Source organism: Mustela nivalis (assembly GCF_964662115.1).
Source record: "Mustela nivalis genome assembly, chromosome: 6".
Taxonomy (NCBI): domain Eukaryota; kingdom Metazoa; phylum Chordata; class Mammalia; order Carnivora; family Mustelidae; genus Mustela; species Mustela nivalis.
Genome location: NC_139025.1, coordinates 100908423 through 100924456, shown reverse-complemented (window position 1 = coordinate 100924456; position 16034 = coordinate 100908423). Strand labels below are relative to the sequence as shown.

General features: G+C 49.2%; 2 protein-coding genes across 23 annotated transcripts in view; one reads left to right on the top strand and one right to left on the bottom strand.

The window, feature by feature from the left end:
* Window positions 1-16034, top strand: part of DIS3L (DIS3 like exosome 3'-5' exoribonuclease) — a 434009-nt gene that overhangs the window by 89270 nt on the left and 328705 nt on the right. The gene's annotated exons all lie outside the window — the stretch shown is intronic.
* MEGF11 (multiple EGF like domains 11) overlaps window positions 1-16034 on the bottom strand; it is a 346208-nt gene that overhangs the window by 80212 nt on the left and 249962 nt on the right. For all 22 annotated transcript variants that reach the window (XR_014313379.1, XR_014313380.1, XM_082737052.1 and 19 more), the window contains exon 6: window positions 370-616. Coding sequence is in view for 20 of the 22 variants with exons in the window: in XM_082737052.1 (XP_082593178.1) it covers window positions 370-616 (247 nt within the window). In the remaining 2 variants the exon portion in view is untranslated. The remainder of the gene's footprint in view (window positions 1-369; window positions 617-16034) is intronic.

Below are 16034 nucleotides of genomic sequence, written 5' to 3'. Positions count from 1 at the left end.
GGTGAGTGGTGGCACGTGGGCTATAATCAGAGAACGGCCAGTTAAGGTCTGGCCCACCCCCAACTACCCACAGGAAGGGGCAGGAGTTCAATGAACTGGCCATGCTTCGTCTCAGCTTGTACCAGTCACCCTGGGGCCTGGGTGGGAGGGAGTGGAGACCTGCATGGGAGACACCTGGGCATTTAAACTCTGTAGGACTTGGAGTCACAGCACAGGGGATCTGACAGCCAGGACTGCCTTGACCTTCCTTCTCTTGGGACCACCTGCCCACAATCAGGTGCCAGTGGCAGACTGCGCAGCTGTGTGTGTGTGGGGGGGATTCACCTCACCCACTCCACCCCACCCCCAGGCCCTGCAGGCAGTACTCACTAGACTCCAGTGTAGCCCGGTGCACAGAGGCACTGGCCAGTGCGGGGGTCACAGCTGGCTCCATGGCGGCACTGGCACGGCAGCTGGCAGCCCTTGCCGTGGGTGCCGGGCGCACAGAGCTCCTCGCAGCGCCAGCCGCGGAAGCCGGCGGCACACACGCAGGCGCCTGTGATGGGGTTGCACAGGGCTCCATTCTGGCACTGGCACCGGTTGCTGCAGTGGGGGCCCCAGTGGTCGCTGTCACAGCCTGCAAGAGAGGAGTCGGTCAGGGCTGAGGGAGATCCCTGAGGGACTCTCCTTGGGATGGGGGCCAGCACCAATGCCCCCAATGACCTTCCTAACTCTGCACTGCTCTCCCTTGGGGAGGAGGCAGCAAGGGCCATTTGGGTAGAAGCTTTGGTGCCTCATAACCTCCACCAGCTCTTTGCTGAGAGACTCTGTTCTTCAAGGCATCTCCTGGTCAGAGCCATCCCCTTCCAACCAGTGCTTCCCTGAAGCCCCTCCCCAGTGAAATTCTGGAACCATAAACTGTTTACCTCCCTCGGTTTTGCTAAATTCTTCTTGGTTAGCTCTTTCTCTCAGCCAGGCTGTTTCTCTCCTAGTTTGCCAGCCCTCTTTTCTGTGACCACACTCACCACCGCCAACCCTCCAACTTCTTGGTGACTCCCCAACACAGCCTAGCTCCCATCTCTCTTTCTCTTTCCCACCTCTTTCCCTCTCTTCCTGAAACTCATTACTTTTCTCACGTCCTGCCCTTCAGTCTCAGTGAACCTGTCTTCTACCTCCCTGCACCTCCCCTGGCTGGCTCTGTCTCCCTGTCACCCTTCCCATCTCTCTCTGCTGCTTCTCCCTTTCAGTAATGCCTCCCCACCCCTCCCCAGGTTGCTTCACCTTCAGTTCAATTTCTTTACTTTCCAAGTAGCCAACTTCAGAAGTAGCAGGAAGAAGTAATGTTTCCCTGGGAGGAGACTGACAGCCTTCAAGATTTTTATATGTAATTAAATGTTTCAGAGAGCACTATCTGAACCAGCTTTGTAGAAATTTCCATGGCTGTGAAAAGGGCCTCAGTGGCAGAGCCACCTCCCACTCTGACCCTCATCTGGAGCAGACAGGACACACGATGACAAGACGTCCTCAAACCACAGCCTCAGCCGCTTGAGTCCTGGAGTTTGGTGGATGTGGAGTTCAGGCATGGACATGGACATATACAAATAATGTTCTAGGAGAAGTTCAGTGTAAAGATCGCTCCCAGCTAAGGAAACCAGGCAAGACTTCCTGAAGAGACTTCACTTTCTGCCTATCAGAGTGACCAACTGTCCCGGTTTGAGCACTAAAATCCCACATTCTGGGAAATCCCTTAGCCTTGGGCAAACTGGAATGGCTAGACATCTTACCACCCGAAGATTAGGAGATGAGCCGTTGACCTTTGTGCGCCAGTGATTTTAGGGTTTAGACACCCAGAGAGGAAGGAGGCAGGTGAGTGGGATTGGAGAAGTTGTCAGTGGGCAGGCTCGGTACAAACAGAGACAGGGGCACTTGAGGGTTGGGCAGGTACAAGAGCATAAGGTTCTAGTGAGGCCAGTGAGTACATGGGGTCTTTGTGGACTAAGGCATTGATGGAGGAATCACTCCATAAACCCACAAACTCCCCTGCATGTACCTGCCACTCACTCAGGTCAAGTAGTCAATATCATGGAGCCTAACTATCATCCTTTAGTAGATGGAACCTGCCTAGGCCCAAATCCCAGTTACCCTATCTTGCTTTATTCCTTCTTCATCTGTGCCCTAAATATTCAAATACACAAACTGAGCTGCCAGATTAAATCTCACCTTGCATTTTCTACCTGGTACTACAGTGAATAAGGCAAAATCAACTCCTGTAGCCAAAAGCAATCTTGAGATATAAGAAAGAAGATGGAGGTATCAGGCTTCCTGATTTCAAACTGTATTACAAAGCTATAGTAATCAAAACAATATGGTATTGGCAGTAAACAGACACATGGAACAACAGGACAGAACAGAGAGCCCTGAAATAAACCCATGCATACATGGTCAATTAATTTATGAGAAAAGAGCCAAAATATACAGTGCGGAAAGGACAGTCTCTTCCATAAATGGTGTCAGGAAAACTGGATAGCCACCCACAAAAGAATAGAACGTGACCATTATCTTATATCATACACAAACATTAACTCAAAATGGAGTTAAGACCAAAGTGTAAGACCCAAAACCATAAAACCCCTAGAAGAAAACATAGGTGGTAAGCTCCTGACATAGGTCTTGCGATGATTTTCTGGATTCGACACTAAAAGCAAAGGCAACAAAAGCAAAAATAAGTAAGTGGGACTACATCAAACTAAAAAGCTTCTGCATAGCAAAGGAAACTGTCAACAAAATGAAGAGGGAGCCTACTGAATGGGAGAAAACATTTGTAAGTCATGTAACTGACAAGGGGTTAATATTCAAAATGTATAAAGAACTCAAACAACTCAGTAGCAAACAACCAAGCAATCTGATTAAAAAATGGGCAGAGGGTCTGAACAGACATTTTTACAAAGGACATACAGATGGCCAAAAGGTACATGAAAGGGTGCTCAACATCACTCATCATCAGGGAAACGCAAATCAAACCCACAATGAAATTCCCCTCACATCTGTCAGAATGCCTAGTACTAAAAGACAAGAAATGACAAGTGTTGGCAAAGATGTGGAGGAAAGGGAATGCTCATTCACTGTCGGTGGGAATGTAAATTAGTATGGTCACTATAGAAAACAGTATGGAAGCTCCTCAAAAAATTAAAAATAGAACTATCATATGATCTAGTAATTCCACCTCTGGGTATTTATCCAAAAGAAATGAAAACACTAATTCAAAAGATATCTGCACCTCCGTGTTCACTGCAGCATTATTTATAATAGCCAAGATATGTATATATGTATACTATATATACTATATAGTATATATATTATATATACTATATGTATACTATATATACTATATACACTATATATATACTATATAATAGCCAAGACATGTATATATGTGGTTTTATATATGTATGTATGGATGGATGGATGTATCCATCCATCCATACATACATATATAAAACCACATCTTCTTTAGCCATTCATCCATCAATGGACACTTAGTTTGCTTCCATGTCTTAACTGTTATAAACAACTCTCTGTATGTGTGTGTGTGTGTGTGTGTGTGTGTGTGTATGTATGTATACACACACACACACACACACACACAATGGAATGTTATTCAGCCACAAAAGAAGGAAACCCTGTCATTTGTGACAGCATGGGTGGACCTTGAGAGCGTTACACTAAGTGAAATGAGTCAGATGGAGAAAGACAAACACCAGATGACTCATTTATGTGGAATCTAAAAAACAAAGAAACAGACAAGAACCAGACTGGTTAACAGAGGTGGGGTGTAGGAAGTGGGTGAAATAGGTGAAGGTGGTCAGAAGGTACAAAGTTCTAGTGATAAAATCAATAAGCCATGGGGATGCAATGTGCAGCATCCTGACTCTAGTTAATAATGCTGTATAATTAATAATACATGAAAGTTGCTAAAAGGAGATCTTAAAGTTTCTCATCACAAGAAAAAAATGTATAACTACGTATGGTGACATATGTTAGCTAGACTTCTGGTGATCATTTCACAATATATACAAGGAATCAATATGTTATATACCTGAAACTAATACATCAATTTTATCTCAATTTAAAAAATCAAGCCCAGTTATAGTTATAACCTCCACCCACACTGGAAGAGGTTCACGGGACTGAGAGAGATGGTGTACCCAGCAGCCGGCATCCCCCACCTCACCCACTCTCTGGGATATATACTGGCAAGTGGAAAGACTAGCCGAATTGCCTACTATACCATTTCTCTATCTCTTTTTGTTGCCAAGCACACATAGTTGAATTCCCATAAATTTAATGTATAGATGATGTGACTCCATTGTAATGATAATGACAACCACATTTTAAATGCTCACTTGTGACATTAAAACTCTCTAAGTCAGGTTTTATTACTCTCCATTTTACAGATGGGGAAATAAAGGGTCTGAGAGGTTAAGTGAGGGTCCAAGGTGAGAGTCAAGGGCGGGCTCAGGTCTGGCTCTGGCCATCTCCATTGCTGGTAAATGGGACACTTTCTGAATGATGATTTTGAGGACAGAAACTCTGAGGTGCCCTTGGGCAAAGGGGGACAGCTGCAAAGCGTGAGTGTGCAGACACCATGTAAGCAAGCAACTTCCTCTCTCTTCATCTCTGGGGACAACCCCAGGATCCAGAACAAGGGATTCCCTTCATTGTTAGGGCCTAGTTACTGCCCTTAGACCTTGACTCTGAAGGAAACTAACTGTTAGAGTCCAAAGCCAATTTGTCCTTGGTGCATCCGAGGGCTATACATTGCTTATCAGAGGTACCCTCCATTCTCTGTGGCATAGCCAAACCCCCAGACTGTGGGGTGTGGAGTCTCATGGGGATGGAGATGCTAAGGCAGCACTGAAGGTTCACAGCAGACGTGCTATGGCAGGGGTTGTTCCAGGCAATACAGAAGGCCATGAGTGGGTTGGAGTCCAGACTGGGAGGTTAGAGAGTAAGTCCTTAAAGAAGAGACTGGAAGGAGGGGTGAACATGGCAAATGATCTAATCTCTATATATTCCTAAGCAAAGGAACTGATGTGTAAAAGCCTGGAGCTGGGAAAAAGCAAGACATGGGAGAAAATTTAAAAAGGTATGTGTGTCTCGAAGGGAGAGCAAGGTATACGCGAGACTTGAAGGGAGAGCAAGGTATAGGTGGCGCAGCTTCCTGGGCAGGGTCCAAGGTCCCAGGGCTTTGTGAGCTGTGTCTAGGGAGGCTGACTTCCTGCAGTGGGGAAGCTCTAGATGTGCTCCCAGCAGGGGCTGACAGGATTAGGTGTGGCCGTAGAAAGACTGGGTGGATGAGAATAGACCTGTGAGCAGCACAGACAGCGCACGACAGTGGGGTCGGGGGATCCACTGGTGTAGTAGCAAAGAGCTGGTGGTGGTCTTGACCTTGACTAAGGGAGTAGCACTGGGGATGGAGGTAAGGGGACAGATTCCAGCTGTACTTATGAGGTATAAACAGCAAGGACTTGGTGACCGACAGGGTCCTGGGGGAAGGAAGAGGAGGAAGGAAAGATGTCAGCCCAGCTTAGGTTGGGCTGCTGGGTGGATATCGGTGCCACTGACCCTAACTCTTTCTGGGAAACACAAGGGGGAAGAGCCAGGACATTGAGGGAAGAGAATGACGTGAATTGTGGTCACTGAGTCTGAGGTACCTAAAGGTCATCCAAGAAGGCCCTCAAAGCCATTCACATACACTAACTGATGCACTAACGCTCGGGGACTTTCATTCTTCTACTTGTCTGTTCAACACACTTTGGCCAAATACCAGCTACTGCCAGAAAGTGACCTGCCCTCTTGGAACGTACGGTCGAGTGGGAGCAAGACGCTGGAGTTGTGTATATGACACGCAGTGAAATGCAGCAATAAGGACATTTCCAGGCGTCAGAGAAGCACAGATAAATACAATTTCCCGAAGCCTGACAGTCTGGGTTTCAGTGTAAGTGTGCATGTATACACACGTGTGTAAATCTGTGTCTGTGGGTAGGTTTTATGGAGCTCCTAAAAATACAACAGAAAGAGCTTCATGTCACAGTTGGAAACCATGGAAACAAACCGAAAACATGTCTGGACTAAAAAAAGCAAAGCATTTGCTGTATTAACGGAGCCATTAATATAGGGGCAAATAGACCCGCAAATCCAAGTTGACAGGAAAAGGTTACATTCAGTTTAGAATATTCTGATTAAGGAACCAGGGATGTGTGTAATCTGTTCCATATAAATTTCCTCTCAGAGTGATTAAATGAAAAGAAATGTTAGGGTTCACAGGGATAAGCTTCAGTTATCTAGAAAATCCACTTAAAAACACCTCATTCCCCAGCAATGACAGAGAAATGAGGCAGAGCTGTAGCGAGTCAATTATCTTTCCTGGTGAAGGTGAATAAAAACTCTGGTCATTAAAATTACAACAGGACTTCACGTTTTTTTGCAGATACTCACAAACTTTCCAATCTGGCCTTAGAATGTCACCCCCTCACCCACTTTTTGTCTGTCATATACGTTTCTTTTTCATTATTTTTGGCTTTGGCTGATGTTTCAAGTCGATGTATCTTCTTTGGACAGCCGTGTGTGGCCCGGCTTGCTCTGTTCCTCCACGCTGGCCAACTCACCCCTTTCCCCCTGCCAGTGCCTTTCCCTGCCGACCTCTTTTAGACTTCGGGATCTGGAGCTAATGTGTTCCCAGCTCATTTAATTCCTATAACAGCCCATTTGCAAGGCATGATATTACGATCTGCATTTTGTAGATCGAAACAGAGGCCCAGAGAGGTGATGCACTTGTCCAAAGTCACACAGCTGGGGGGTGACTGTGGATCTGTGCTCCTAACCACGGCTGTCCTGCTGAGTGCAGTCTGGTGTTGATGGAAGAGGGGACGTGGGACACGGGCAGCCAGCCTGGGCATCAAAAGCCACCTCGGATCATTCACAAAGAGATGAGAAAGCAGAGGCTCATTTTTCACACGTACTTTTATTCGAGGATTGGTGTACGTGTGAATGGTGGTCATAGGTCCCAGGTTTTCCATGGCTGGCCCTCATTCTCCAAATTTTATTCTCTCAAGATGATTTATTTAGAACTTTTTCTCTTGTATAAAATATATATAACACACCTTGTGCCATTTTAATCATTTCTAAGCATATGGTTCAGTAGCATTAATTACATTCAAGGTATTATGCAACTGTCATCACTATTTCTCAGGCTTTTCCATCCCCTCCTCCCCAAACAGAAACTATACCCATTTAGTCACAGCTCCCTGTTCCTCCCTCCCTCCAGCCTCTGGTAGCTCCCTATCTCCTTTCTGCCTCTATGACTCTGCCTAGTTTGGATATATATATATATATATTTTTTTTTTTAAAGATTTTATTTACTTATTTGACAGAAGAGAGAGAGAGATCACAAGAAGGCAGAGAGGCAGGCAGAGGGGGAAGGGGAAGCAGGCTCCCCGCTGAGCACAGAGCCCGATGTAGGACTCAATCCCAGGACCCTGAGATCATGACCTGAGTTGAAGGCAGAGGCTTAACCCACTGAGCCACTCAGGTGCCCCTAGTCTGGATATTTTCTATAAGGAGAACCATATATCAGTCTTCTGTGAATGGCTTATTTCAAGTAGCATAATGTTCCAAGGTTCAAAGCTCAATGATATTATTTTATTATCTAAATATGCCTCATTTTGCTTATCCGTTTCGCTGTCAATGGACGCTTGGGCTGTTTCTGCTTTTTGGCTGTTGTGAATAAGGCTGTCATGAACACTGGGGTACGATATCTTTTTGAGTCCCTGAAGATCATTTATTAAAGGCAAAACGATGCTTTCATGCCTTCCCTGACTCTCTCTGTTAGGAACAATAACTTGGCTGACCACTGCTTTCTGTCATCAGTGCTCTCTAAGCCGGGTTTAGGCTCCTTGTGTCCAGTCTCTTCCATTAGTCTCAGAGATTCTGTGGGTTGCAGTGGGGAGAGCAGGGGGTAGCTGGGTTATGCCCTTGTTCCTAGCTGCCCTGTTCCCCACATACACACAGTCTCCCCCAGTGTCTGGCCCAGAGCTGGGCACAGGAAGAACCATCAACTCTCTCACAAGGGTGCTTGGCCAGCGCTTTTCCAACAACCGAAGAGCCTTCTCTCGGCTGCTTTTGAGGATCCACTTCCTCAGACGGTTGTTCTTGGCCTAGCTGCACATTAGCATCACCCTGGGAGGTTTAAAAAAAAAAGAAATCATGCCTGGCCTTCACCCTTGGACAATCTGATTTAATTATTCCAGGGTGGAGGGGGCCCAAGCATAGGTCCTTTTAAAAAGTGCAGCTGGCAAGAACTACCATCAAACTACCATCCTTCTGGTGACCTTCATTCTCACTGGTCCTCCCAGAGAAGGGCGGGAGATGTTGGGCCTGAGGTGGGATGGGAGAGGTACATGGTTCTTTCCATTCCACAGACGGGAATCTGGAGACTCAGCATGGAGGAGAATTGGCCACTGAAGTGAAGGTCAAGTATTCAGAGATGAACCTGGGGTCCACTGGTCCTGAGCTGCTCTGGCCTGTGCTAGAGCCTGGGCCGAGGCCTCCCCACTCCCCTTCAGCAAGAGTCAGAGCACCTCCCAGGAGGGGTCCCCATGCCCCCACCCAACCCAAGAAGATGGAGGGGGAGCTGACACATCAAGGAATTGCTCCTGAGTTTACAAAGCAGCGGGACCAGAGGCAGAGATGGAGCCGCAGCAGCCTGAAACCATTCCAGCTGATAAATAAAGTGACTTCCCAGTGAGGGAGGCCATTTGTCAACTGACTTGCCCTAATAAAAGCATGGACAAATTCTCAGAGGCTGAGCGCCGCCGATCTTTTCAGGCCTGAGCCACAATTCTGTGGATGCGTTGAGGCTGAGTCAGACCCAGTGCTGTGCAGTCTGGGGCAGCCCCCTCCCCTCTCTGGGCCTGTCTTCTCATCTGTAGAACGACAGATCTGGAACAGTGGTTTTTGCTTAGAGCAAAAGAGCATCTGGAAGTGGGGGGAGGGAGGAATTAGGTCCTGCAGAACGATCAGGGGCTGTCCTGCACGATGAAGAGCTATGCCCTCCAATGCCAGTGGTGTTCTCACTTAAGACACCTGTAGGTAAGTTCTGGGGTCCCTTCCAACCTTGATAATATGTGATCCTATGCTCTGTTGCTAAATGCCCCCACTTGAGAAGCAGGCAGAGTGGGCAGGGGTGAGAGGTGTGTTTGTCCTCGGGTAGAGAAGAAAAATTCAAGGTGGGTAACCCAGCCTCTGAGCTGAACCATCGTTCAGCTCCCTATCTTTCCACCACTTAAGACTGTTGGAATTAAATATTAATAGACCAAGGTGCCATAGATTAAAACCCAAATCTCCTGACACAGTCCCTAAGCCAGAAGATGCTGACAGCACAGGATTATAATGATGTATCATTAGCTCTTAGTGATCTATTTATTACAGTTGTTACTTACTCTGTTATTTAACCACATTATCTATATCTCCCGTAAGCCTCTGAAGAGAGGCGGGACTCACAGTAGCTTCCCGGGATGCTGGGATGCTGAGCATACGCTCCCGCCGGTTTCCCAAGGTGTGGGAGCGGAGGGAGAACCACGCATGCGCAGGAAAACCCTGCCCGCCCCCCCGCCCTCCCCGCCCACCGCCGCATGCTCCCGTTGGTCAGGGGCATCCTCGTCTGGGTTATTCACACTGGTTCCTCTTCTGGCCCCGTGCCACCTATTCGTCTCTTGCCTTGTTCCAAAGATCTGAGGCAAACCATGTAAGGTAGGATTATTACCCCATTTTCCAACGGACAAAACTGAGGTTCAGAGAGTTTAAATAACTAAACTGAGACTTATCAATTTTGGCACTTATTTCGAGCCAGAAAATTCTTTGTTGTGGGGGCTGTCCTGGACAGGATGTTAAGCAGCACCCCTGGCTCCCACCCCTTGGATGCCAGCAGCAAACCCTCCTCTACAACTGTGGCAACCAAAAATGTCTCCAAATCTTAACAAATGTCCCCTTGGTGACAAAATTACCCCCTATGACAAAAGGCAGAGTTGAGCCTGAGCCTGCCTTTCTTACTGCTAGGCTTTAGAGGTGATCTCTAAGCACATTTTACAAGTCAGAAAACTCTGGGCCAGAGAGGCTGAGTGTCTTGCCTGTGGCCACACAGCTAATACCATGAAGAGCTAGACTGGAAACCAGTTGGCCATGTTGATCTAGGGCTCTTTGCATCCTACCATGTTAGCTTTTGGGGTCCATTTATCCCTTGTCAAACAATTATTGATTGCCTACTATGTTCCAGATGCTGAGAAGCCCACAGTGGTTGGAGAAACAGACAAGCAGATGGGAAACAAGGACCCATTGGAACATGGAGTGACTAGCAGATGCTGGGCGAGCTCTGCAGGGGCAGCTACAATTAGAGACGGTGCCCCACTGTCAGGGCAGGGGCCTGGGGACTCAGGAGGGCCTTGAGGTAGCAGGGCAGGAGGAGGGAATGAAGCCAGCAGGTACGTAAAAAATCTGCAAACAAAGGTGGCCCCTTCAGCTCCCCACCTTCCTCATCTCCATCACCATGGCCTCGACCCCAGTTCCAGGCACCTAAGTCCACTTTAACCAGATGTCATCAAGCCATCAAAATATCAGGAGGGAGTGGAGAGAGGCAGTAACTCCGTTCTACCAGGGCCATGTGTCTCGCTGTAGAAAGATGCATCTGGAGGCCTGTGCTGGGTCCTGACTTCAAGATATTGCTGAGTCTGCCCGCATTCCACCATGAGGGCTCCACTCCTCAGGGTGGGCAGGGATGCCCTAGTGAAATGCACATCACGCATGTTTGTGTAAGGGGTGTGTGTGTCCGATACAACATGAGGTCATATGAGCCATCAATACCCCAGTTATCTGTTAACATCTGACGGCCAGTTAGCAGACCTGGGAGCCAGATTAGGAAGGGGTGTGTGTGTGTGTGTGTGTGTGTGTGTGTGTGTGCTTTTGGAGAGAGGAGGTGGGAAGGTATAAAAGTCAAATTTATCAGCTTTGCAGGGATGGCTCTGGATATAGAATGCCACGATATTCTGCGTGATGAAGAGAAAACTAGGCATTGGGTACTTTGTAGTAGCTAATTTGTTCAATTCGAGCCACAACTCCTCAGGGTAGCTGTAATTATCCCCTTTTTGCAGAGGGAGGAAGCAAGGTTAGGTGTGGCTAGGTGACTAGCTCATGACCTCACAGCCAGAGAGATTTCTGGCCCGTTTCTTGAATGGAGACATTCAACACGAATGCCTTGAACCGCAGAGTATCAGGCATGATGCACGGCAGAGCTGGAACACAGGGGTTCATGGACAACTGTGTTCTCCTCGTACAGAAGAGGATCTTGAGATCCAGAGATGGCAAGGAGCTGTCCAGGTCACCGACAAGCAAGAAGCAGGACAGGGTGAGACTTGGGACCCACGTGAGGTCTCTAGGCCATACTGAACAGAGAGGCTAGTGTGGAATCCACAGGCTCCCAGCACCACCAGTCAGTCCCTTCTCTTCCAGAGCCCACAGAACACATGCACCATCCCGCCCCTCAGCCCTAGACTGTACCCCTCTTCAAGATAAATATGTACCTCGGTGACCCTGGCACTTTTGGCTCATACATTTCAGTGATGGGGTCAGAGAGGCCCGGGTTGAGAGGTAAGCTGGCTGCTGTCCCCAAGTGGATCCTGGGGTGGTCCAGAGCTGTGCCCTCAGCTCTGCTTAAAACCTTCCCCTCCATCCACCTCCTCCACAGGCTTTTAATGAGGCTCAACTCCTGGCTGCCTGGCTCCTTCTGATCTGCCCGCATCACTGCCTTTGAAGCTTCCCAGCCCCAAAGACCATTTATCTCCACAATTTGCCTAGAAAGCCTCATAAATCATGTCTGTGCACAAAGGAATTACCTCTTTGGAAGAGCTTTCAAAGGCAGCCGGCAAAGGCACCATGGACCTGCCAGGGGGACCATCGCTTTGGCCCCGCACCCTCCCCACCCAGCCCTCACCTCATGTTCAAAGCTCCTGAACAAACTCTGGGCTAGGGATGGGAGGCGGGCTGTTGGGGGATCAAAGGGAATGTGGTGAAGTTCCAGAGGGTGGGACAGGAGCCCCAGTTGAGCTCTGAGGGAGGTGAACTCACAGTTGGGGCAGGAAAGGATGCAGGAAGGTCACAGGGTCCCAGCTGGTTTCCCATGAGAAGTGAACTCATTCTACACCCTTGTCTACCATTTCCCCATCATTCTGGTCTGGGGGAAAGAGGCTCCCTGCCTCTCATGGCTCTGGGCAAGGTACCACCCTTCCAGGCCTCAGCCTCCAGCCTGACAGGATTAGTCCTGACAGGTGGGTGTCAAGTGGTGACCCATGGAGTCCAGAGGGGTCCTGAGGGCCGGCAGAGGTGGGGGCTGTGCCAGGGGCTTCAGAGCTGCTTTGGGCTTTGTTGGGTTTTCACATAAGGACAAAGAATTAAGCAGCTGAGGTTGGGATTGGGGGTGGGGGTTGGGTTGGGTAAAAACCCCATTTCCAAGATATTTTTTGCCTTTCAGAGTCTGTTTAATTCCCCCTCACGATCAGAAAGTTACTCCACCGGCCTGAGAAATTTCTTGCTGCCACACAAAGTCATTTCTTTTCTTTCAACCGCTCACTCAATGAGCAGCGACTTCACAGCCCAGCACCGCTGCGAACGTTCATGTGAAGGAACCAAAGCGGGGCTCAGGGTGTCTGTCTTTCAGAACTTCCTGTCCGGCCCTGCGGACAGATCCCCACAGGGAAGACACAGGAAGGAGACAAGTAGTCAAAGCTGGACAGAAGCCTGGCTCCCTTGTGGGCCCACAAAAAACTTCTGAACAAACCCTGAGTCCACCTGTTGGCCTATTTGTAATGGAAACGGGGTCTTTTTCATCAGGTGGGAAGGGGGAGATAGGGGGGTGGGGGTTGTGTTGAAGCTGTTCCACAGGAGCCGGGGAGGGGAGAGGGAAAGCAAGGTGAGGTAGTCTGGGCCCAGGCAGCAGGGAGAGACGTGCAGAACTCCTGAAGGTGGCTGTGGGCCAGAGGCAGGCTGGGCGGGAACCCTCCACCCTCCCCCGCTAATCCTGGGAGGTCCTGCCACACCCCAGAGGCTGGGTGGAAGGCTGTTCCCACCAGTAGAGACACACGGGCTCCTCCCGCTGTCCCACCCCGCTCACTCTGCAATTGTCCCAGCGAGAAAGATTCACCTCCGGGCCACTTTTTCTTTTTGCAGAGGCAGTACCTAGCCCTCTGGTGTCCCCGGTGGTTTAGATGCACTGGCCTGCCATTTATTGAAAACCAATTCCATGTAAGGTCCAGACTGGGTGGGGCTTAAAAAGGGCCTGGTCTGTCCCCAGGGACCACGGAGTGATTAAGGTCAGGTTCACCTGCATGAGAGCACGCTCGGGAGGCTGGGGGTATGGCAGGAAGGGGTTAATCTGCCCAGGAAGGCCTAGTGGCAGAAGCGGGGTGTGATTTAGAGCCTAGAAGGACAGCAAAGACTTCAGGGCCGAGAGCACACAGCCCCAGCAGTAGAGGGCCTGGGGGAAGCAGGGGGAAGAGTTTGTCTCATTGAAGGAAGGCTGGACCAATGCTTCTCAAATGCTCCGTGGGGAAGGACCAGCTTTGTTTGCCTTGTCTTGTTTCCCAATCCATTACAGATGCAGGGTCGTGACTGAACATGACCTGTATGGTACCACATGACCCTCTCTGTGAGACTCTGATGCTGCCCGGAGGGGGGCGGGGTGCATCCCCAGGGGGCGTGGCTGCCACAGCAGGGGCCAGACTCTGATAAGTTCCTAAACGGTTACTCTCAACTTCTTAATAACAACTCCTGGGCACCCCCTCCGAATGGCACTGAGCTAGCACACAGCTCGGAGGAGGGAAGAAGAGCCTGCCAAGGCAGGGTTTTGGCGGTTTTCCTGGAGATCCGACTGTGCAAGGTTTCTGACCTCTCTATCTCCTTTGGGAAATCCTGTGAACTCCAAGGGGCTGTGATGCTGCCGGAAACACCAGGAACTTTGGGATGATGAAGGTAATCAAGGTAACACCAAGATTATTAACTGGCGGTGCAGGACCCCACCCATCAGAACAGCCGGGTTCTAACCCACACCTAGCAGCCGACCAGCAGCCCACCAGCAGCAGGCGCTGTCACAGCGGGAGCCCTGTGTGAGCACTCCACAATTATCTCATTTAATCCTCCCAACAAGGCTACAATCTCCATTACCAGATGAGGAAACTGAGACACAGAGAGGTCATGCCCTGCACAAGCAGAGCACCTGGTTGTTGCCATAGTCTCCATGCCCTTTCCCGCCTCTGGCTCCAGCTGGGAGTTACGGACTAAGCAGGTGATAGAAACTTGGCTGAGTTTCTGTGTGGTCTGAGGCAAACTGCATCCCCTCTTTGGACCTCCGTTCCCCCCACTTGTAAAATAAAGAGAGTGGAATGAGATGATCCCCAATACATCTTCCATTTTGGACTCCCTGAACCCTCCGAGTCACCAGGGGAAACTATAAGAGACAAAGACACAGGTATGTGGAGAGCCACGAATCCAAAGGAGGAAGCCCAGGGTTGAATTGCAGAGCACATGGGGGTGCTCTGAATCTCTGCTCAGGGAACCTCCTGAACGACATGGAATTTTTGCAACAAGGACAATGAAGGCAGGTTTGCCTCACTTTATGCAACCATTCTTCTAAGTCCTTGTGCAATTAAATTGCTATTTGGAATAACCCTGTTCTGTTTATCTGTACACTTTTGACCTTCTAAGTGACCTCTATGCTGATGGTATTCAAAGCAAAGATTGGCAATCCCGTTGCTCAGATGGAGAGTCTGAAGCCCAGAGCAGTGAAACAGCTTGCCCGGCTACAGGTCTAGTTAGCAGGAGAGTTGAGGCTCCCGGGTCTTCAGGCTCTGATCCCACCCCACCATTCTCCCTGGTACCGCTTCCCCAGGGGGGGTCATTTAACACAGAGCCTACCTCTCCGCAGCAAGCCAAAGCTCCTTGATGTTTGGAGTCTCTAGGTATTGACGTCATTTGTGTCATGGTCCAAATGACTACATTTGGGGGGGACTTTGAGGGCAGCTCCCAGCTGGGCCTGCCAGTCAGAGGACACTCTATCTATCACTGCTGGGTGAGCACCTCTGGTCTCCCTGGAGAAAGGAGGCCTGAGGGCAAGTGACAAATGGCCTTCCCGTCTATTGAGAGTTATTATCAAGGACACGGACAGGCTGCTCCTAGGGTGTGCTAAGGAGGAAGCCAAGGAAAGACACGTGGGCTGCACTAGGGCATCTGCTGAGCTGTCCGTTTGTTTTTCACTCTGTAAAACTTTATCCAGTGCCTACTGTGTGCCAGACACTGGGGATCAAGTAGGGAATAAAACACCCACAGAACCTTCCCAGAGCTAAGAGTGCAGCTGCAGAGAGAGACAGCAAGCAAATAAAGGCCTCTGCTTTGGCCTCTATTCCAATGGTGCCTCCTCATTGCTAAGTTCTCTCCACAATCCTCCTGGCTGGGTGGCTGGCTTGCCTCCCCCCACCCCCTAGAATTTATTGGATCTGATATTATACAATCACATATTTATATCCATCTTCCTTTTTTTTTTAATTATCCGGGACTCCCTTTAGAATGTTGGCTCTGTGAGGACAGGGCTTTATTTTATTGACTGTTGTATCCCTAGTTCCTAGAACAACATCTGGTCTCTAGTAGATGCTCAATTAATATTGGCTGAACAAGCGAATGGATTACCAAGTAAATCTTTAATTAGAAGTTGCAGTAAGGGTATGAAGGGTCCACATCAGAGCTTGATAGTAAACAAAGACAGGGGCTGCCTTTCAGTTGGGGGATCAAGGAGAGCCTTTCTGAGGAGGTGTCCTTTGGGCCGGGAGCTGAAGGAAGGGGATGAGAAGGAGGCAGCTGTGGGAAGAGTGGGAGGTCACAGCCTTCAGGGAAAAGAGCATGGACAAATGTCCTGAGGCGGGGCAAGGCTGGGCAGAGTCAGGGCACAGAGAGGGGAT